The sequence below is a fragment of the Coffea eugenioides genome, chromosome 2, assembly GCF_003713205.1.
Source record: "Coffea eugenioides isolate CCC68of chromosome 2, Ceug_1.0, whole genome shotgun sequence".
NCBI classification, from domain to species: Eukaryota; Viridiplantae; Streptophyta; class Magnoliopsida; order Gentianales; family Rubiaceae; genus Coffea; species Coffea eugenioides.
This window is the reverse complement of record NC_040036.1, coordinates 60,322,639-60,346,078: the sequence shown is the minus strand read 5'-3', so window position 1 is coordinate 60,346,078 and position 23,440 is coordinate 60,322,639. Positions and strand designations below refer to the sequence as shown.

Below are 23,440 nucleotides of genomic sequence, written 5' to 3'. Positions count from 1 at the left end.
TCGGGTAGGTTATAGTCCGTAGAACTTCACTTATCATGTCCCCGTTCACCGTTACATATCCCTGTACCGGGCCCGCCTGTCATTTGTTTGAGGCGATACTGCTCGAGTATACCAAGCAAGACCTCTCAATAGGTCAAGCTTATATTTTCTCATGGCTCGCCAAGGAGCCCGACCAAGCCCGTGCCGGCTCGAGTCCAAGGTTGGCCAGTGAGAATTTAGGCGTCCCCCAATTAACATTTATGAGTCGAGGAGATTCACTCCAACGACGTATGCAGCCATAACATACCATTTTATTAATTCAATCATTCATTTCATTCAATTCATTCAATATATTTCAATCAATTCAATCACGATTCATTCAAATGAGAACGAGTGCGGTAAAGTACACACTCGACTCAGCATTTTCAAAATATTCGATTATCAATAACAATTAACACGTAACACGTATTTCACGCACTTGACACTCACCAATCAAAAACAAAGAAGTAGTGCCCATTTGAGGGTTCATACGTCCACCGTGGGATTCTCTTGAAGGTCCTCTTGAGTGATTGAGCAATTAATAATGAACTATTACACACTATCGCTTAAAACCCCTAATTATCAAGAAAGATTGCACACTTGTACAATCTAGAAAAATATCATGAAAATGAGCCTTAATTACTCGTAAATCGAGACTCAAAAGTGGGGTTTAATAATACAAGAAAAAATCTGATTTTCATCTTGAAATCAAGTGTAAAATGGTCAAGCAATCTCGAAGGAAAATAGAGAGTGCTAAGGACTCAATTTCCTTTAAGTTCGGAAATTTCAGATTTGAGGTGCGATATTTGAAAAATCACATCTCACTCTCTGTAGTTCTAAAATTAGAAAACTTGGTACCGTTGGAAACTACTTCCAAAGTACTAAAAGTTCCTAGAAGAAACTTTTCCATAATTCAAAATGGAAGACATTCAAATTTTGGTTTCAAGTTGCTGATTTGGGCTCCCCGGACAGATTTGGGGTTGGTTTTTGGCAAATTTTGGAAATTCGGCAAAATTCACAGAATGTGAACTAGCCTCTGAAATTTGGAACTCAATTAGAGTTATAATCAAAGTTTAAAACGCAACAAACGGAACAAGAATCGGAGTTTTGAACGCCAACAAAGTGAAAATTTCTCACTGAACAAGGGTTTTCCAGATTTGAAACATGAACTTTGAGACTTTGGTTGGGCATCGAAATGGATTTGGAATGGAACCAAATTTGGTAGTATTACCCTACCATATAAGAGCTATTCCTCTGTCAAATTTCATTCAAAAATTCACACGGAAGGTCAGTTAACAAAGCCACTAAAGTTCCAAGAATTTCCAAGGCAAATCTGCCTTGTACTTCTGTTTTCCTTTTTCTAACTTTTGGCCAATGGAATCGACTTAAATTTGGTTCATTTATGAATAAAATATCTAAGAAACATCTAAAATATGTTTGGTAGGTGATTAACACCAAGAGTTTCAAAATAACAAGTTCCATTCAAGATAAGCCATTGGCTAGCCCAAAGTTAGGGTTTTCTTTCTTTGAAGCAGGTCTGTAATTCAGCCACAACTCACTCAATTCAACTTGGAATTGGGTGTGATTGGTGGCGTTGGAAACTAAATTCATAAGGTTACAATTTCACAGAAGAAATCATTTTAAAATTCTGTCCATAACTAGCTCATATTCGAGCGACAAGTCGCAGCACACAACAGGTTTTCCAACACAGCAGCGAAACAGGACAGGTGATTTTGAAAGGCTGGTACGGTTCACTCAAGTAGAATCAGGGGATTCATTTTATACTGTTAGAAAATTGGAAGTTTCTAGTTTCTAGTGCCGCAAACGGAACTCAATTTCGATGTCGGAGCAACGAGTTATAGTCATTTGAAATTCGCTGCCAGAGTAACTCTGGATACGTTTTCCAGCCATGAAGAAATTTCGAAATCCAAACATTTACCCAACCAAATCAAGTGATTTTTTGTTGAAACTTTCCACACAACCTATACAACATATCTACATCAAAATCAAGTCAATTTAACCCCAAAAAAATCGCACCAAAGGTTTGACAAGAACAGGGCAGATTCGGCCCTTCTTCATGCATCACTTCCTTTGATTTTCTTTTCACTTTTTCCACTTATCTCTACTAGATTAACATTTAATCAACACAAATAACATCCAAACTCATCAAATCAGATCATCAAATCCATTGCAGAATTTCATAGAGCCCACTCAAGTTATTTTCAACCATCTAAAGCTACACACATGAAGCTACAAGCTTCTAAGTCTAATCTAACTTACAATAATCAAGTTTCAAGGGTTGGATGGTTTGCTACCTCCTTAGATGATGAACTCAGAATTTTCGGTCCTTAGAGCTCCAAGAAAACCGTGAGAATGAAGCTCCTCTCCTAGTCCAAGATGATCTCCAAGTTGTTTGCAAGTTGTGGTATGAATTTGAAGTGATTTGGTGAAAGATTGAGTGAGATGATGAAGAAGTTTTGGTTCCTTCTTCTCCTTGGTGTGGCCGGCTGTTTGAGAGAGAAAAGAGAGAGTGTTGTGCCGATCAAAAGCTTCTAGAGTAAGCTTGGTAGTTGGCTTTAAGGTGCACAAAAGTCAACTCTCCAATAGTACGCGTACGCGCGCGTTTCGTGCCCATTTCCTCTCGGGTTTGTTTCACTTGTGTACTAAACCTCTAATGCACTTCCATTAATAATATTATTATTCACTCTTAATAGTTTAAAAATAAATGTCCAAAGTCTCTCAATTAATCGCGTGCGCGAAAACGTGTACTTCCGATTTGTGCGCGATAAAGTGAAATTTCTAAGAAATTCTTGTAACGATAGTATTACTAACTAATACTTGAGTACTTAAATATAAAAATAACCCCTTTTGGGTAAATCAATGAATAAGTGAATAAATCGATAAAATGAATAAATAAAATAAAATAAAAGTAAAATAATTTACAAGTCCTCACATCCTCTCCCCCTTAAGAGAATTTCGTGCTCGAAATTATACCTTGATTTGCGAACAGGCTTGGATATTTTCCTTGAATTTCTTCTTCAACTTCCCAAGTTGCTTCCTCTAGTCCATGGTTCTTCCAGAGAACTTTCACCAATGGAATCCGCTTGCTCCTCAGTTCTTTCACTTTACGATCTAGGTGCTTCCCCGGTTTCTCCTCATAGGTCAGTGTCTCATCAATTTCTATACTTTCCGGTGATATAGGCAACCCTAGGGGAAGACCCTCCTAAAACCTCCCAACCTTGTAATTATCAGAGTTGGATCTTTTCTCCCAATAGAAATTGAACTCGATTGTTCTCATGAACTCAAGACCTCTGACACACAAAGGTAATCAGCAACCTTAAGCAAATAAGGATGGATGAAGCGACACCACGATTAGGGAACAAGCTAATCGATAAAGTCTGATTTGAATCCTAAGCCATGAACTCAAGAATTCAAGAGTAAGTTCGATTAAGAACTTGAAGGACAATTCCTCACGATTTCTGGTTGTAATAATCTCTCTTTTACTCTTACAAGAGGTGCCTTTTTATAGGCTAAAACTAGGGCAAAATCCGGCCCACATAAACCTGGAAGAGATTCGGTCCGCATAAAAGAGCTAGCTCTTTAAGGCTTTCCGATAAGGCCCGATAAGTAATAAAATACTCAACGCCTAACAACTACTAAACGGGACAGTCTTAAAACAACTACCAACTAAGCTAACAAGTATGAGATCACTCCTTTACTTCAAACGTACAAGTGAACAAAGTAACTTCATGGTCCATCAAATCTTCAAACTTAGCTTGTTCCTTGCTTGTATGGTGAATGATCAAGGCTCGTAAAGCTTCCTTCACCTTCTTGGTTCTTGATCTTGTCATCCGCCAATGTGGACCAAAGGATCTTTGACCCAAGGTTGAAGTTAATTATTGCACACCCGTATCCGCATCATTCTCTCTTTCCTCGAAAAGATTCGTCCTCGAATCTTCAAAGTCTCCTCTTGAAAATGATTTGTCCACAAATCGATGGTGCGCTTAAAGGACAGCAATGTTGGAAATAGATGAATGACTACGAGCCATGTTGCATGTCGTTTGGTCAGCTTCGGGAAGCGCTCAAACAAGGACATGCGCCAAGATAGGAAAGAACTTGTGTAAGGCGTGTGAAAATCCCAAGTGGCAATCCAAAACTCTCTAATTAGCCTTTGGTCATGAAGCTTCACATTAACACCTTGATTGTGCAAAGGTGTAAAATCCAGCACTAGTTGACATTGATTTGAATCATCTTGCATGGATAAATTGGGAGCAACTTGTTGCATGGATGAGACACTAAACAACTCGTGGAGGACAGCTTTGGGATCTTGCGTGACACACAATTTCTCATCTTCCAACATATAAGGTAGCAAACAATTGAATTCCACTTCATGAGGGTTACTCGAACTAGCACAAGTTGAAGCTGACAAATTGAGCACTTGGCCACCAGCTTTTGGCTGTGTGAATAAGCATGAAAGATCACCACCTTTAGTTGGAATAAGCACGAAATCAGGTTGTAAGTCTTTAATCAAAACTGAAAAATTTTGGACAGCTTTACAACCTACAAAAAAAAATAACCTTCAACTTGAAACAAATTAGAAATTGGGTAAAGAAGTAATGGTACATCATCAACTAAATGGTAAGAAGGTATAGAACAAGTTTTAAATGTGAATACTCCCTTTGCCACTTCATTATTCCTTCCACCAATTGATTCAACTTGAGAAGGCATTGCTAGCCTTTTACACTTTTCTTCAAAATCTGGATAAGAAATACAAGTGTTAGGATGGAAATTATAGTCAGAAGAAGGTAAAGATGATGAATGACCCATAGGTAGCAAATGAGAGTCAAATTTCGGAATTCTCCCTTCATGGTGGATTTGACGTGATTCCCCTTTGGTATGGACAGATTTGAATTGAAATTGTTCCATGAGATGGTTCCAAATAGATTCAATTCCTAAAAGACAAACTCCATGGAAACTAGTGAATTGTACAAGTGACTTTGGAATGGAGCATGGCATGACTAACTTCACTTGACTTTGCTTAATCTGCACAAATGAAGAAACACTAAATAAAGCAAAGGTAAGTTCGTTAGAAAAACAATAAGCCCTCACATTTTTGTTCAAAATCGTCTCACTTTCTCTCTTTTCTTCCTTTTTACCACTCATCTCATCAAATTTTTCCATCTCTTTATCTAGTTTAACGCCCTCGATTGTTTTCTCATCATCAACCTCCTCAACAAATAGTTCAATAGGATGAGATACTCCTTTGTTGGGAATAGGGTCAGCTATCTCCTTCTTAGAAAACTCACTTTGATAGCATCCATTTGACTCCATTTGTTTTTGGTGTAGAAGACGTTGATATGTCTCCCAAAATGACTCCGCATGAGGTGGTTCAACTCTAAGTTTAGTGTTAGAAAATGCTGAATGAACCTTCTTATCACCTCTTGTATAAACCGGCTTTAAAGAGGTAGATTGCATGGAACCCCTCCTCTTGAGAGATTCATTCTCTTGCTTGAGTTTATGTTCGTTCTCTCGATTGTACAAGTCCGTGGTATAATGGAAGGGTACAAATCGTTTCCTCATCACTTGCTTCATTTCAGTCCAAGTGGCAATCGGTTGTTCCCTATTTCTCCTTCTTGTGGCACATACTTGCTCCCACCAAATAGATGCATAATCTTGAAATTCAATAGCTGCAAGTTTCACCTTTTTCTCTTCGGAGTAATTGTGGACTTCAAACACTTGCTCAACTCGCCTAACCCAATCCAAGTAAGCTTCAGGATCATTTTTCCCATGAAAGGTAGGCATCTTAGTCTTGATGGAACCAAGATTGTCATCGGTTCTCCTAGGTCGGTCTCGGCCTTCCCTCGCTTCCCTGTGGCTTTTCCTTGATCGGAATGAGGTGTTAGAATGATACCCCTCATCATCCGCATCATGCTCAACACTCTGAGCACTTGAAGCCCTATTGGGAATATCTCCAGTACCTCGCATCTCAATGGCAGCCAACCTGTCGGATATTTGTGCCATCACAAATTCATGTCTCTCCGCTTGTTTTTGAAGAGTTTGGAGCACCAGTTTGAGTGACACGTCGGTCTCAGACGGCTCAGGCATGTTCCCCTCTTGAGACATATTGTCCACCCTGCAAAACAAATGTATCCTAGTCTACCTTGCAAAGCACTCGTGTATCACTCAAGAAAACACACTCACTCTCAATTTTCCTTCTCGAAGTTCTTAAAACAACTCAAACTCTCAAAAATTTCAGAATTAATTACCCTATAAGCAAGTAATAAGACACAAAGCAGAATTTTGTAAATCCTAGAAAAACTCTACCCGAAGCTGGAACTTTTTTCTTTTTTCTTTTTTTTTTTTAGCTGCTGTTTTGCTGAGTTTCTGGTCAGTATTTTGGAGGGTAAGTGGTGCTTTTGGGATGTTCAAATAACGTACGAACCAGTCCTCAAATTTCAGTCAAATCGGATCGCAAAACTAGCTCAACCGATTTTTTTAGAAATTCAAGAACTCCCAAGGCGATTTGGGCTAAGGTGTTTGGTTTGGTTTTGAAAACGGAATTGGGTGTGTTTGGGGCGGGTGAGGTCGTTTGAGGTCTTTGGAATTCAATCAAGATTGGAACTCAAGAGTTGGAAACCAATCAAAATTAGGAAACTCAAGTTTTGGGAAATCAACCAAGATTTGGAGACTAATCAAGATTTGGGAACCCACCAAGAATTGGAAACTTACGATTTTTTTGGAAACTTGATTTCCTTTGTATGAGAGTCAATTCCTTCTCTTCTTACTTTTTTTTTCTTTCGTTTCTTTTTTCTTTTTTTTTTCCTTTTTTTTTTCGGCTCTTCAAGGAACACAAATTCAGATCACACCAGCAAGTTCAAGAAAACGGATGAAAGGTTATGCCAATTCCAAGAAAATCCTAGTTCTTGGTTTATTGTTCAAGAAATTTCAAAACAAGACTTGGTGGTCCAAGAACTTCAAGAATTTGTTCAAGAAACACAAGAATTTTCCCAAATTATGTTGCGGTGTCTAGGGTTTGCAAAAACAACAACCAATTCTCAAGAAATAAGCAAAACAGAATTTCAGCAATACTCAAAAGAAAATTCCAGCAATACTCTAGCAACTTGAACACTAAACAATATAAGGTACGTGACTCTTTTTTTTTTTTTTTTTTTTCTTTAAACCCTAACAACCCAAACACAAGTATAACAAACCCAAGAACTTGGACAGAAAACACAAAAAGACAACACCCAAACAGTTTTTTTTTTTTTACTCGGATGAACAGTAACGTGAACAGTACGCTACAGTACGATGAACAGTAATTCGGAACAGTAACGATGAACAGTAATAATCGCTACAATTTTTTTTTTTTTGACAAAAGACACAAACTAACAAGATATGAACAACTTCAATTAAAAGAGAATTAACCTAGCTCTGATACCAACTGATATAGGCAACCCTAGGGGAAGACCCTCCTAGAACCTCCCAACCTTGTAATTATCAGAGTTGGATCTTTTCTCCCAATAGAAATTGAACTCGATTGTTCTCATGAACTCAAGACCTCTGACACACAAAGGTAATCAGCAACCTTAAGCAAATAAGGATGGATGAAGCGACACCACGATTAGGGAACAAGCTAATCGATAAAGTCTGATTTGAATCCTAAGCCATGAACTCAAGAATTCAAGAGTAAGTTCGATTAAGAACTTGAAGGAAAATTTCTCACGATTTCTGGTTGTAATAATCTCTCTTTTACTCTTACAAGAGGTGCCTTTTTATAGGCTAAAACTAGGGCAAAATCCGGCCCACATAAACCTGGAAGAGATTCGGTCCGCATAAAAGAGCTTAAAGAGCTAGCTCTTTAAGGCTTTCCGATAAGGCCCGATAAGTAATAAAATACTCAACGCCTAACAACTACTAAACGGGACAGTCTTAAAACAACTACCAACTAAGCTAACAAGTATGAGATCACTCCTTTACTTCAAACGTACAAGTGAACAAAGTAACTTCATGGTCCATCAAATCTTCAAACTTAGCTTGTTCCTTGCTTGTATGGTGAATGATCAAGGCTCGTAAAGCTTCCTTCACCTTCTTGGTTCTTGATCTTGTCATCGGACCGCCAATATGGACCAAAGGATCTTTGACCCAAGGTTGAAGTTAATTATTGCACACCCGTATCCGCATCATCCGGTTGTAAGATATGAGAAGGGTCTGGATGATACTTCTTAAGCATGGACACGTAGAAAACGTTGTGGATCCGAGACAAACTCGATGGTAGTTCCAACTTATACGCTACATTTCCCACGCGTTGGATAATCTTATAAGGTCCTACAAATCTCGGTTGTAATTTCTTTCCTCTTCCTGCCATCAAACTCGCTTTCAGAGGTGTAATCTTAAGAAATACCAGATCTCCAACCGCAAATTCTAAATCCTTCCTTCGGTTATCTGCATAACTCTTGTGACGACTTTGTGCGGTCTGAATCCTCTGGCATACCAACTTCACTTTTTCATTCTCCTCCTCAATCCAAGGCACCGTAGTTGGGTCTAAAATTTTTCGCTTACCTACTTCATCCCAACAAATCGGAGATCTACACTTCTGACCATAAAGCGCTTCGTACGGGGCCATTTGAATAGAAGAGTGGAAGCTATTGTTATAAGCAAATTCCACCAATGTCAAATACTTACTCCAACTCTCCCCAAAATCCAAAACACAAGTTCTTAACATGTTCTCAAGGGTTTGAATTGTCCTCTCAGACTGTCCATCGGTCTGAGGATGGTATGTAGTACTGAAATTCAATTTAGTCCCCAACACTTTTTGCATCCTTTGCCAGAATCTTGAAACAAATCTAGAGTCTCTATCAGACACAATACTTACAGGTATCCCATGTAACCTGATAATCTCATCCAAGTACAACTTGGCTAACTTTTCCAATGGGTACTTCATGCTAATCGGCAGAAAATGAGCCGATTTGGTTAATCTATCCACTATTACCCAAATGGCATCATGACCTCTTTGTGTCCTAGGTAACTCTGATACAAAATTCATAATGATGTTTTGCCATTTCCTCTCAGGTATCTCCAAAAGTTGCAAAAGTCCTGATGGTTTCTGATGTTCAGCCTTAACCTGTTGACAAATCAAACAAGTCTGGACAAATTGAGCAATCTCCTTCTTCATGCTCTCCCACCAATACAAACTCTTCAAGTTTTGGTACATTTTATTCCCTCCAGGGTGTACCGTAAACTTTGATCGGTGTGCCTCTTCCAAAATTTCCTTCTTAAGCTCTTCATCCTTTAGCACTACTATCCGATTCCGAAATCTCAATATGCCATTCATTCCCAAGTTAAAATCTGATTTTTCTCCCTTTTTGACTTTCTCCACCCGCTTTTGCACTTTCGGGTCCTTTTCATGAGTCTCTTTAATATGTTCCAACAAAGTGAAATTCACTACAATATTTCCAAGAATTACTTTTCTCGGTTCAAGTCTAGAATTTCAATAACTAACTTCTTCTAACAAGTGTAATTCCTTAATCATCAATCCGACCACTTGCACTTGACGACTCAAAGCATCGGCCACTATATTAGCTTTCCCTGGATGGTACTTTATCGTGCAATCATAATCTTCCAAAAATTCCATCCACCTACGTTGCCTCAAATTTAGCTCCTTTTGAGAAAACAAGTATTTAAGGCTTTTGTGGTCAGTAAAAACCTCAAATGTTACTCCATACGGGTAGTGCCTCCATTTCTTTAAAGCGAACACTATAGCCGCTAACTCCAAATCATGAGTCGGGTAATTTCCTTCATGCGGTTTCAACTTCCTAGATGCATACGCTATCACTTTATCATTTTGCATTAATACGCATCCCAAGCCTTCTTTGGAAGTATCTGTGTAGACCACAAAACTATCTTTCCCATTCGGTAGAGTTAATACAGGCACTCTTGTCAAACGTCCCTTTAACTCTTGAAAATTCTCTTCACACTTAGGACTCCATATAAACTTTTCACTTTTCTTGGTCAACTCAGTCATAGGTCCAACAATTTTAGAAAAATCCTTGATAAATCTCCGGTAATACCCTGCTAACCCTATAAAACTTCAAACTTCAGTAGCGTTTTCTGGTCGTTTCCACTTTGAAACAGCTTCAACTTTAACTGGATCCACTTTAATCCCATCCTTAGAAATTATGTGACCCAAGAATGTTACTTCCTTCAACCGAAACTCACACTTGCTAAACTTAGCATACAATTGATATTCTCTCAGAGTTTGTAAAATAATTCTCAAATGCTTCTCGTGATCCTCCACATTCTTAGAGTATACTAATATATCATTAATAAATACCACCACAAATTGGTCCAGATAAGGCTTAAGACCCTGTGCATTAGATCCATAAAAGCAGCAAGTGCATTGGTTAGTCCAAATGGCATTACTGCAAATTCAAAGTGTCCATACCTCGAGTTAAAAGCAGTTTTGGGTATATCTTTCTTCAAAATTCTCAATTGATAGTAACCCTATGTCAAATCCAACTTCGAGAATACTACCGCCCCTTGCAATTGGTCAAATAATTCATCAATGTGGGACAATGGGTACTTATTCTTAATAGTGACATCATTCAAGCCTCGGTAATCTATGCACAACCTTAAACTCCCATCTTTCTTCTTAACAAATAAGACCGGGGCTCCCCACGGTGAATCACTCTCTTTTATAAAACCCCGTTCCAACAAGTCCTGCAATTGTAACTTCAATTCTTTCAGCTCAGCTGGAGCCATTCTATATGGCGTCTTAGAGATAGGTGCTACTCCCGGAATCACATCAATCTTAAAAGCTATTACCCTTTCCGGGGGTAAAGATTCTAACTCTTCAGGAAAGACATCTGGGTACTCTTTCACTACAGGCATGTCCTCCAGTCTCACTTATCACTAGGAGTGTTGATTAGAAAAGCCAAGTATCCCTGAGCTCCCTTACTTAACATTTTCCTAACTCGAATCCCTGAGATAAGTGCAGATGAAACTAATCTGCCCCTTACATTCAGTTTCAAAGTCGCCTCTCCCGGAATGCACAATTCTACCATTTTCGTCTTACAATTCAATTGGACATTGTAACGGGCTAACCAGTCCATTCCTAGGATCACATCGTATCCCTTAATCACTAAACCTATCAAATCGGCCAGTAGTTTCCGTTCTCCAACCCAGATCTCAAATCGGGTTTGTTTCACTTGTGCACTAAACCTCTAATGTACTTCCATTAACATTATTATTATTCACTCTTAATAGTTTAAAAATAAATGTCCAAAGTCCCTCAATCAACCGCGCGCGCGAAAACGCGTACTTCTGATTTGTGCGCGATAAAGTGAAATTTCTAAGAAATTCTTGTAACGATAGTATTATTAACTAATACTTGAGTACTTAAACATAAAAATAACCCCTTTTGGGTAAATCAATGAATAAGTGAATAAATCGATAAAATGAATAAATAAAATAAAATAAAAGTAAAATAATTTACGAGTCCTCACAAATTTTGATTATTTGAAAGTCATTTAAATGTCAAGTTGTAATAGTTAGGGGGTTCAAGATATGTATTTAGATAGAATGTGTAATAGTTATGTATCTATTTTATTACTTATTTTATTCCTTCCCCTTTTTTAGATTGTAGTTAGGGCCCCAAGTGTAATAGTTAGGGCTTTATTTGCTTGGTGTGTTTTGCATGCTTGTGTGTTATGTATTATTCGCTTTCTTAGGGTCTTGCATCTAGATATCATGATTATGTGTTATGTGTTTATGTGATCTTATGTGTTTACTTGCTTTATTATGCTTTATATGATTTATTAGATAATAATCCATGTGTGACGTTGTAGACACCAAATTTTTAATTTAGTTTTATTTATTATTATTTTTATTTTCATTGATTAAATGTTAATTATTATTCATTTTTAGTCTCTTAGTTTTTATTTTTAAGACTTTTTTAGCATAAAATTTATCGGAAAAAGAAAATTGTTCACAAAAAATATGCTTTATTTCTTTTAGATTCAATTTTATGAAAGTTTATTGTTTGTTTACCTAAATTAAGTGAAAATTAGAAAAAAAAAAAAAAAAAAAAAGCCATCAATCAAAATCAACAATTTTTTAGCATTTCATTTGATTTGATTAATCTTGTTTTGTTTTTATTTTATTTTTTGTTGTTAAAATTACTTCATTATTAATTAAATTTTTAAAAAAAAAAAAGCAAGCTCACGCATGCGTGAGCTGCACATGATCCAAGCTCTTTCTCCATATCAGAAGCAAGATCATGCGCGAGAGTACAGAGGCAAAGGCATCACAGCGCTCCATTTCTTTTCCCATCATTTTTTCATTTGTTTTTCTCTTCACCATTGGATCTTTTAATCCCTAACCACCTGGCTTGCATCTAAGAAACAAGAGGAATCTAGAAGAAAAACCATCCGATGGTTAAAGGAGAGGCGGTGAACTGAGGTTGTTTGTCAACCATTGAGATGAGGTTTTCAGAGTTGCAGCTGATATAAAAGAAAATGCAGCAAGGAATAGAGGGGCAGATTGGGGTGACGGCTGAAAGGGGGTTTTAGAGAGAAGCTGGTGACGGCTGGGAAGGGTTTTGGAAGAGAAAAATTGGAGTGAGATAGAGTGGGTAGAAGGCAAGAGAGGAAAGCCGAGAGAGAGAGTAAAAAAAAGACTGAGAACGGAAAAAGGCAAACAAGGAGAGGGTGGCTGAGGTTGGAGAAAACCGAAAGAAGAAAGAAACAACGGAAGAGTGGAAGATAGAGTGAGAAGGGAGAGACCGAGAGGAGAAAGAAAGGAAGAAAAAGTTGCGGGCTTGGGAAGAAAAGAACGAGGGAGAGAGTGGAGAGTCCGGTCTCTTCTCAGCCATAACCGAAGGAGTGGAGAGAGCAAGGAGGAGAAGAGGTCTGGTGCTACTTCCCCAAGGAGCAAAGGAGCCGCTGGAACTGTTAACCTTCACGACTGCCACCATTTCAGCCCTCCATCATCACCGGCAGATCTTCACCGAGGTATTTTAGTCCAGAACTCATGCTAAGTTTGGATTTTTTTTGTTGTTCCTGTTTTGGTTTATGAACTCATTGGGGTTTTGACCTGGGGTTTTAGGGACAGTAGTTTGGGTTTCTCGGTGGGGGTTCTATGATGAATTTAAGATGCTTTTGTTTGGTGTTTATGGCTGATGTTTGTGACAAGTAAGCCCAGCAAATTGTAGATCTTTCTTCCTTTTATCGGATTTGCATGACCTTTTAATCTGTTTTTGTTTATAAGATGCTTTTGTTTTTTTATCAGATTTTGTTTTTAATCTGTTTGGTTTCTGTAAGCAATAAGGGGTTGAGGATTATGTGGTTTTTGGCTGACAAAATGATGGGTTCGGTTCGGGTTTCATAAGAACATAAACGCGTGGGATGAGCTGCAAAGTTCACAGTAGAATTCTGTTGCAGCAAAGCTTCAACCATGCTGAGTTTTTGTTGTTGTTAATTGTCTTGACTGCGGTTGTTTAAATCTAGGTAGCATCCATTTGTTCTAGTTATAGTACTAGGCCCTCATTTGTGTAGTTTCTTTCTTGTGCCTGTCACTTCGGATTCGGTGTTGGGAGGTGATTGAATGTCGAAAGGATCTTCCAGGCGAGAGTTTTTTCTTCAAACCAGAAACTCGAAAGAAATTTAAAGACTTTGATATGTCCTGGTCTCTTCTTGTGTTTCATTGTTGCAAAAAATCAAATTGTGGGAGTTTTTCTTTTGTTATCCTGGTTATAGGTGTTGAGTTTTCCTCTCCCCCTTATCCCAAGTTCTCCCAGTTGAGTTGAGTTGCCGAATCCATTAGGACCTTTTTGGGTTGCTTTGCATGCATATATCTAAGCTGAATGAGAAAATCTGCTGCAATAGTAAACTGGTTTACATTCATGGAAGTTGTTTTTTTTTTTTTTTTGTTTGTTTAGATGTTGAAGTTATGTGTTTTGTTACTTACTTTAAAGTTTGGATGTTGGGTTGAGAAAGTTTCGATCAAAGTTTGCGTTAGATTCTGAAATTTATGTGCGAAGATGAAACTGAAGCAGGTTTGAGTTGCAGAAGTTCCTTTCGTAGCATTTGCGTGCTTTACATGAAAAGATTTTCCAATAATTACATTCTAACCCCTTGTTTCTTGTCTAATTCTACTATGGCCCAAACAATTGAAAAAATCAATCAAATTGACCCCTCAAACTTTCTTTTTACTGTCAATTGGGTCCTTATTTTGTGAACATGGGTGGTTTAGTTATCTAAATGCTTTTAATGATTCAATTTTGTATTTATGTGATTATTTGTGATGCCTTGACTTTTTCTTTTATTTTGGAGGGTAAATAAGTAATTTCACTCCATTAGGGTCCCAACTCAAAGGAGGTACACCCTAACCCTTATTTCTCACTTTATTTGATCCTACGTGCCCTATGTGACTTTATGTGTTTAATTGCATGCCTATTGAAAGTGTTTTATATTTATTATTTTATTTACTTATTTATTGGCTTTAGTTTTGTATATTTATTTTAGTTCCATTTTGATCATTTGAAAGGCACTTGAATGCCAAATTTGTAATAGTTAGGTATTTATTTTAATTATTTATTTCATTTCCCCCTTTTAGATTGTAGTAGGGCCCCCCTAATGTAATAGTTAGGGCTTGTTTGCCTTGTGTGATTTGCATGTTTATGCCTATGTGTTTAATTGCTTTCCCTAGGTTTCTGCATCTAGATAAGCATGCTTATGTGCTACGTGCTATGTGAAAATATGTGCCTTGCATGTCCATTTGTTTTTAGCATTATATCTGATTATGTGAATGGAATGCACGTTACCGTGGCTAGTCCAATGCTAGTCATGGTCTTCCCCCCAAGCTCTTATATTGCCCAATGCTTGTAAGAGAACGTTAGTTAAAGGGCTAGTCCAATGCTAAACCCAATAGGGTCGTCCCCCTTTCGCTAGTGTCATATATGCATGCCTCACTACAACTTCATGCATATTTTCATTTTAGTATTTCTCATTTCTGCATGCTCCCCTCACCTTTCCCTTACACATTTAGGGTTGCATCCTCATTTTTTAGACTAGCTCATTTGCTTGCATAGGTTAGGGAGTCACCCTTCTGGTAAAGGAAACAGACAAGTTTGGCTACACATAGCCTTAGCACGCTTGTTTTCTTTCTAACCAAAAGGCAAATCAAAAGTCACGATTTAGGGTCTCCCCGTTCCCGTCTTGCTTGCATTCCTCTAGGGCTCATGCATTTCTAAGCTTAAGGCACATTACCATTTGCACACTATCACCTTACCCACTATCACTTTGCACTCTCACTTTACATATCGTCATTTTCCACACTACTACCTTACACATTTTTCGCATCACACTTCACACACCACCACTTTACCCATTTTTTCACTTTTCATTTCACACACCACCACTTTACCCATTTTTTACTTTTCACTTTACACACCACCATTTTACACACTATCATTTTTTCACGTTTTCACCTTACACACTCTCATCCTACACATTCTCACTTCGCACACTACCACTTTACACATTCTCACTCTTCACACTATCACTTTACACTCTCTCACATCTGCACATTTACACTTTACATACTCATTTGCATACCTGCACTTTACACGTGCACTTTTACATTCTCATTTGCACCCTTGCACTTTACACACTTGCACTTTGCACATTTGCACCTGGCACTCGTTTCTACACTCAAAGACATTTTCGCACACTCATTTTTTTCTCTCTTTATTACTCGAGCATTCATTTGCATTTATTCGTGACCTTTTTGAGGATTCACCATTGGCTGTCACAATTCATGTGATTAGGACCAATCGAGCCTCAAAAGAGACATTCTGTCCCTTTAAAACCACTCATTAGATTTAGGTTTGCATTCATGTTAGACACATCCAAAATGCAATACAGTTTTTGGGTAAAAATTAGGAAAATTGACACTAAATCACGCAACTAGCTTAGGCTAGGGTAAAAGGGTGCCTTAGACTCCGTCTTTGCTTTCCCTTTCATCAACAGTGACCCCCGAACTCGTCTCTTTGATTTTCGTAGATTAGGAGTCATCTAAAAAGGTTTTTACTTCATTTTTTCAAAAACTACTTTTTTGGGTGACTTGGTACACCCCAACTCAATACCAAGTGGCGACTCCTACTTTTTTGTTTAAAAAACCTTTTTAGATTTTCATTTTTGGGCCAAACCGTCACATATTAAAAGTCCCATGGCCTTTCCCTTTATTTCTCACATTCACACACTTCATGCACACTACGCATTATGATTTCAAACAACTTTATTTTCTTTTTTTCTCAAAAATGGGGCGCGACAGACGTCACCACACTAGTCCAACGCTAATTGTGACCTCTTTCCTGATTCCACACTAGTCCAATACTAGTTGTGACCCTTTATTCCGATTTCTCACTAGTCCAACGCTAGTGAGAACTCATAGATGTGGGCTAGTCCAACGCTAGACCCTTAGAGACCATCCACGCGTTAGATCATGTTTATGTGACAATCACTACATTTTCATGCATATTTGCTACTTTTAAGGATTTTTTATCATTTTTGCATGACATTTCCCTTGTATACACATCCCTTATCCCTTATTCCCCCTATGTGTATATCCATTATCCCATACTTCCCCTATATGTATATCCTATATCCCATGTGTAAGACATGCCATTAGACTTGCATTTCATATAAGAAAAATTAGAAATAGGCTAGTACACTTGCTTGATTACATTAGGAAATACCCCTTAAATATGGGATATGGACGAGTGTGGTTTTTTAACCTTAGCACGTTCGTATTCCTTTTATAAAAGGGAACATTGAAGTCATGAGTATTAGTCCCCCGCACCCGTAATGTTGCATTCCTCTAGGCCATGTATATTTGTATAATTATTTTTTTTTTCTTCGAGTATCATATTTTGCACATTCGTGACCTTTTTAAATAATTACTTTTGGGCATCGTAATTAATGCGATTTGCACCAACTAAAATTTGAAAAGACATGTTGACCCCAATACATTAGGTCTAGAGTTTGCATTCATATAGTACGTCCAAATGTGATAAATTTTTTGGTTAAAATAAGAAAATCTTTGACTAAATCAAGCAACTAGCCTTGGTTAGGTTGAAAGGGTACTTTGGATTTTATCCTTGCCTTTCTTTTCTTCAAATGTGAGTCCCGAACACTTTTCTCTGATTTTCGAAGACTTGGAGTCGTTTAAAAAGGGTTTTTTCTACTTTTTCTTTAAAAATTCATTTTAGGTGATTTGGTACACCTTAACTCGATATCAAGTGGCGACTCCGATTTTTTATTCAAAAACCCTTTTTAAACTATAATTTGGGCCAAAATCGTCGCACTTATTAAATCCCATTTTAGGCCCATTTTCTTTATTTTCTAAAAAACACATTTTTCAAATCAAAATCAATCAAAAATCCATTTTTCTAACCACTTTATTTTTTCATGGGTAAACAACAAAAAAGCCCCCTGTGGTTAAGCAATCATACATAAAAACCCCATGTGGTTTCATATCATACCAGTCGATACCCCGTGGTTTGAATTAACCTGAAAAATGGACGGAAATCGTCAAATATTCGGCGTGTGTCTTAAATGAACTGCAAAGGCGCGTGCATATGCGAAAAACAGATTTCCACCACAAACTTTCACCTGATATGCCTATTTTAGCCTTCACTCTTTAATAATAAGAGACCAGCTTCCGTTTCTTCTGAGTCTTCATTCAATCTGTTTCCAGATTATTCAGTAACTACTGTAGACACCAAATTTTTAGTGTATTTTTATTTACTGTTATTTTTATTTTTCATGCTAGTTTTTATTTACTTTTAGTCTTTTATTTTTGTTTTAAGTCATTTTAGCATAGAATTTATTTTTAAAAAAAAAAGGGGGAAACCCGCAAGCGGGTTTCAGGCTATTTAACAAATTACTTAAAAAAAAAAAAATTTTTTTACATGCAAGCTGCGTTGAGTTGCACATGCCCATCGGAGGGCCCTAGGATGCCCAGCAAACCTCCCCTCTCATCCTCACCCTTCAGGTGAGGGTTTGAGAGTATGTGTTTGATATAAATAGAACAGAAACGCAGCTTTTAGTCATTTTACATAAGGGGGAAACCCGCAAGCGGGTTTCAGGCAGGCTATTTAACAAATTACTTAAAAAAAAAAAAATTTTACATGCAAGCTGCGTTCTTCAAAAGGGTATTTTCGTCTATTCACTCAGCTCCGTCTGTTTTGCCGATTTCCGTCCACTTTTCAGGTTAATTCAAACCACGGGGTATCGACTGGTATGATATGAAACCACAGGGGGCTTTTATGTATGATTGCTTAACCACAGGGGGCTTTTTTGTTGTTTACCCTTTTTTCATTTAAAAAATGGGGCGTGACACATTGGTTAGTTGGTCGAGTCCATCCGGCAAGGGTTTGGTCGAGACGATCAATGAACCAGGGGTCCTGTCACTTGAACTTGAACGTGAACGTGCACTTGAGCTCTTGAACGTGAACTGGTATACTCGAATATTACTCCTTCCTGATTTTGGCGTGCAGGCCCGGTAGGGGGTTGTATGGTGGAGGGAGAAAAACGTGAAGTGGTGATAAACTTGATAGTATCTTGGATTATGTTAATGAAGTGTCAACAACATCTTGAATCTTGATTAAGCTACTGGAATAAGCTCATGAGAGCCCCGTATCCTTTTAATTGAATACGTGAAACCATAATTGAAGTACACTTGCTCCTTGTTGTAATGAATTATGATTTTTGTGGCTTAACCTTGATATCATTATTTGCTTGATTTTCTTGGAACCTAACTCACCCCTTTTAGTTTTGTTTTCCTTACAGGGGGCAAGCGCTTGGGCGAGTGACTAGGAGAGACCGAGTTAGGTTGAAATCTTTTATTTTGCACAGTTGTATCAACTTTTAGGTTGTTTTGTATGTTGGGAACTTGACTATTGTAAATAGACCTAGTAGGGTATTTTGAAGTTTGGATCATCTATAAACTCATGCTTGGCAAAGGATTGATTTATATTGTCATTGGAGATGTGGCTCTTGTTATAAAAGATTGTTAATAAGCTGTGCATAAGTCCTGACGAGAGTTGGGCAGGCGACCCGCTAAAACTTTTGGTTCACCTTAGGGGGAGGTGGGGTCGTCACATTTATCACTTACCGATAGATATACGAATACAGTATTATTCTATTTTGGAGAAGTTAAGGTTGGCAGTTCGGCTAAAAATGTTTTCAATTCCTCAAAGGCTTTCTGGCATTTATCTATCCATTCAAAATTTGGCCCAGAACTGCTAATCTAGAAAGGAATCTATTCAATGCAACCATCCTTCCAGTTCTTTCATGTTCTTGATGGTATTGAGTTTGTCTGAATTGGATTTTATTCCAATTTTGAATACCATATGTTCTAGGAATTTTTCAGATGTTATCCAAAAAGTGCATTTCTTGGGGTTTAGCCTCATCCATGAATCTTTTAATATGGTAAAGATTTTCTATGAATTAGGAATAAATTGATCTAGAGTCTTGCTTTTAATTAGCATATTGTCAACATATGTGAGGACTCATGTTTTTATTCTTACTTTAATCTATTTTATAATTATTTTGCCATAGTGTTATTTAATTTTACTATTTTATGTGAATTTTTCTTAAATTAAAATTTTATCGCGCGCGCGTCGAAAGTTTCTCGAAAGTCGCACCGGCACGACTAATTGGAGATTTGAGGATTTAATACTAGACTAGTATGTATGAGTAATTGTAGTGCTAGAGGAACTACCTTGGAGGGTTAGTAATTAAGTGTATCAAATAAGAGAGAAACTGGTAGTGCAAGGCACTATTGAGCCACTATTGAGAGTTCACTTTGTACAAAACTTATGGCTAGCCTTTACTTCATTTTCCCTCCACAAAATCAAAACACACACACTCCCTCACTCACTCATTCTCTCGGCCGAATAAGGGAAAGGAAAAGGGGGAAGGGAAAGCTTCACTCCTTGCTCCAATCTTGCTTGATTCACTTCATCCAACCTACAAATCTTTTGGATTTTGCTCTCACTAGAAGAAAGGTGTAAGCTTGTGGTGTTTCTTGATGAAATATTGGTGGAGAGTCTTGCATTCAACTAGGGTTTAGAGCTTGAAGAGGTAATCACTTCATCCACCTTTAATCTTTCAAATTTCACTAAGTATAAAGGTTGAATTTCATGGGTTTGAAACCCTAATCAAGAATTTAAGCTAGAGGACTTGAGAAACTTTTATTTCTTGCTTTATATTCTAAGTTAGTGGTTTTGAGGTGGCCTTTAGGTAGCTGACTTGAGGCCTTTTACTTGATTGTTGTTGTTTATGTGATGAGGGACTTGATATGGGCTTGATAAGAGGAGAGGAAGTTGGCGAAAAACTCTTGAGAGAGCTGGCCGAAATTTCTGTTGATTATATGGCTGCTAAATTGCTTGTTATATGTTGTATTATGCGTGTGGAACTTGGCTTTCAAAAATCACTTCAATGGGTTGCATAAAACTTGAGTTTTGTGAAAGGTAGAAATCTGAAAATTTACTGCTAGGGTAGCCGAATAGTAGTTCTTTGTCTGAGCATAATCTTTGTACAAAAGTTGAAATCGAGTGTCGTTTGCGGCATTTAAAACTAGACACCAAGGGCTTTCAAACGGTATAAAATTCCCCTGCTAGTTCATTTTGAGTGAGCCGTAGCGAATCGGCAAAGTGGACTGACCTGTTTTACTTGCTTATCCGAGAGAAACTGGAAAACTGTATCTTGTGGCTCAATTTTGCCTCACTTGTAATAGGAGTTTGAAAATGATATCTTCTGATGATATGAAGCATTTTGAATCTAATTTCTAACGCCATAAACTATTCTCAATTTGGACTTGTGTAGAGTTAGATATGGTCTGATTTCAAAACTGTGTCAAAGCTGGAAACTGGAAAATTGTTGAACAGGCTGTGAAATCCAGCCATCTTCAAACTGTTGTATCTTGTTGTTCAAAAATCCAAATTTAGTTCCACTTGTTGTGTTTGAAACTTTACTTGAAACACTTCAGAGGTTAATTTGATACCTGTGAATTTTGCCGAATTTTCAAACTTTGCTGAAAAATAAGAACTGGTTCTGCCCTGTCTTCATGAAACAGCAAGTTTGAGCAGAGATTTGAATGGTTTCTGGTTGGAATCTGGGAAAAGTATATTCTGGAAAATTTTAGTACCATGAATCTAGTTTCCAACGGTGTAAAGTTTCTAATTTTTGGACTTACCAAACTCAAGATCTGATTTTCCAAGTTTTGTCGCGTAAAGTTAAAATTTTCTGATTTCTTAAGAAACGAACATTTATGAACTTTCCCCTTCCTTTGAAGATTGATAGTCCGTTTTAAATTTGATTTCATGGATGATACAAGTTTCCCTTGTGACTTTAAATATTCATTTTTAAATCTTGATTTTTGATGGATTAAAGATCTTTTGAGGCGTTGTCCTACGTTTAAACAAATGCATTTTCTTACTTGAATGTTAAGTGGTCTAGAATTTATGTGAGTGCTGGTTCGTCACTATTTTTTCACGTGCTCAAGGGGGTTTCGAAGGAAATCTCGGAGCGGACGACTAAAGACCTTACTTGCTCACTTAGTTTTGATTTGGTGAGTGTCAAGTGTAAGAATTGTTGTATCTACTTGATTGATCTTTCTTGTATACGTGAACATGACTTGACGAGGCGAGTGTATACTTTATCGCACTCGCTCTCCTTTACTTGACTTGTTACTTGACTTACTTGAACTTGACTTGTATCGAACTTGAACTTGAATGTCGATTGGAGTGAATCTCATTGACAAATTATACTTGTACTTGTGGGGACGCCCAAAACTCATTGGCTAACCTTGCGACTCGAGCCGGCATGGGATTGGTCGAGAAGCTTGGTGAACCATAAGAAAATTATAAAGGTTGATCTTTTGAGATCTTGCTTGGCATACTCGAGTAGTATTACCTTTTCTAGTTGATGTACGGGCCCGGTAGAAGGTGTAACGGTGGACGAAATTTGGTGAAAATAGAGTCTACGGATTTGGTACTTGCTCGGTTGACGGAGAGTCAACGTGGGATATTTGGATCAAGGCCTTGGCCAAGCTGTGTGGAGTTAGCTCCTGAGAGCTTCCATATCCTTATTGATTGTGTTTTACTTTCCCTTGCAAATAACTTGAATTTTATGGCTATTCCTTTTGTATAAGCTTTATTGCTACTTGAACTTATTTGTTTGCATGCTTTTCTTGGCCTCACTGAGCGTTAGCTCACCCTCGTAGTTTGTTTTCCTTAACAGGAGTTTGGAATGGAAAGACTTTTGGGAGGAGCTAAGTTGATTACCTTTTAATTAGAATTTGGATGTAAACAGTCTAGTTAACTTTGGATTGTTGTATTTTGGAAAAATTGATGTACTTTTGGAAATCTTGTGATGTAAGACTTGAATGATTATATAAGGAAGCGACTTTTCTTTATTTTGACTTTTATTATTGGTTGATTACCTTTAAATTAAATTTGACTCGTATTGAGTTCTGGCGAGAGTTAGGCAGGCGTTCCGCCGATACCATTGGGTTCGCCCTAGGGAGAAGTGGGGGCGACACAGTTGGTATTAGAGCCTAGGTTTAGAGATCTATTTGGGAGATATTGTAGAGGCTTTACTCTTGAGAATAGAAATGAGATAACTTAGTTATACCTTAAGTTGATGTTTGAGCGAATTAGTGACTTTAAGTTTCTAACCTTGAGTTTTGTGGTTGTTTTGTAGGAATGGAGAATGGTAATGGAGGTGCTAACGGTCATGCAGAGTCTCTTAGACCTATCCGATATCGAGTACTGGGTGGAGGATCTAGTGTCCGATACTCACCTTCTTCTAGATTCTCTTGTTGTCCCTGTAGGGAGACGCATGTCTACCCTAACGATCTAGTGTTGTCTATTGATGATGAGCGCCGACAGTTATTGATTTCTAATAAGGCAGTATTTGAGCAGGTTGAGGAGCTGAGGGCTATAGTGGAGGCCCAAGTGCTATGATCTTGGAGCTTGAGGGGACAGTGATCGATGAGCGGGTTAGAACTGTAGCCGCTCGTGACCAGGTTCAGAGGACTAGGGTTCGACTAGTTAGGGTAGTCGAAGAGGTCAAGTAGCGGGCCGCTGGGATTTTAATTGACACTACCATGCTGATAGATGAGGTGGTAAACGGAGTTGAGAACTCAGCTCATGAGGGCACTGCTGAGGAGGAGCCTTTTGAAGAGGACCCAGAGGAGGAGGTCCAGACTAGCGATTCTGCTGCGAACTAGGCTAGGAATGTTGAATCTTTTGACACTTTTGTAATTGGGATTAGTCGGGTGGTGCTAGTTCAAAAGCCATTGTATTTTACTTAACTGTGCGGCCTATCTTTTGAAGCACTTGAATTTACTTCTGATG

General features: G+C 37.9%; 1 protein-coding gene across 1 annotated transcript in view; it reads left to right on the top strand.

Annotated features, from left to right (window-relative positions):
• The window catches only part of LOC113759986, a 31,750-nt gene extending 8,703 nt beyond the window's left edge, over positions 1–23,047 (top strand). Inside the window, exon 4 of the mRNA XM_027302566.1 lies at positions 22,785–23,047. Coding sequence (XP_027158367.1) covers positions 22,785–23,047 — 263 coding nt within the window. The remainder of the gene's footprint in view (positions 1–22,784) is intronic.
• The last annotated feature ends 393 nt before the right edge of the window (positions 23,048–23,440 follow it).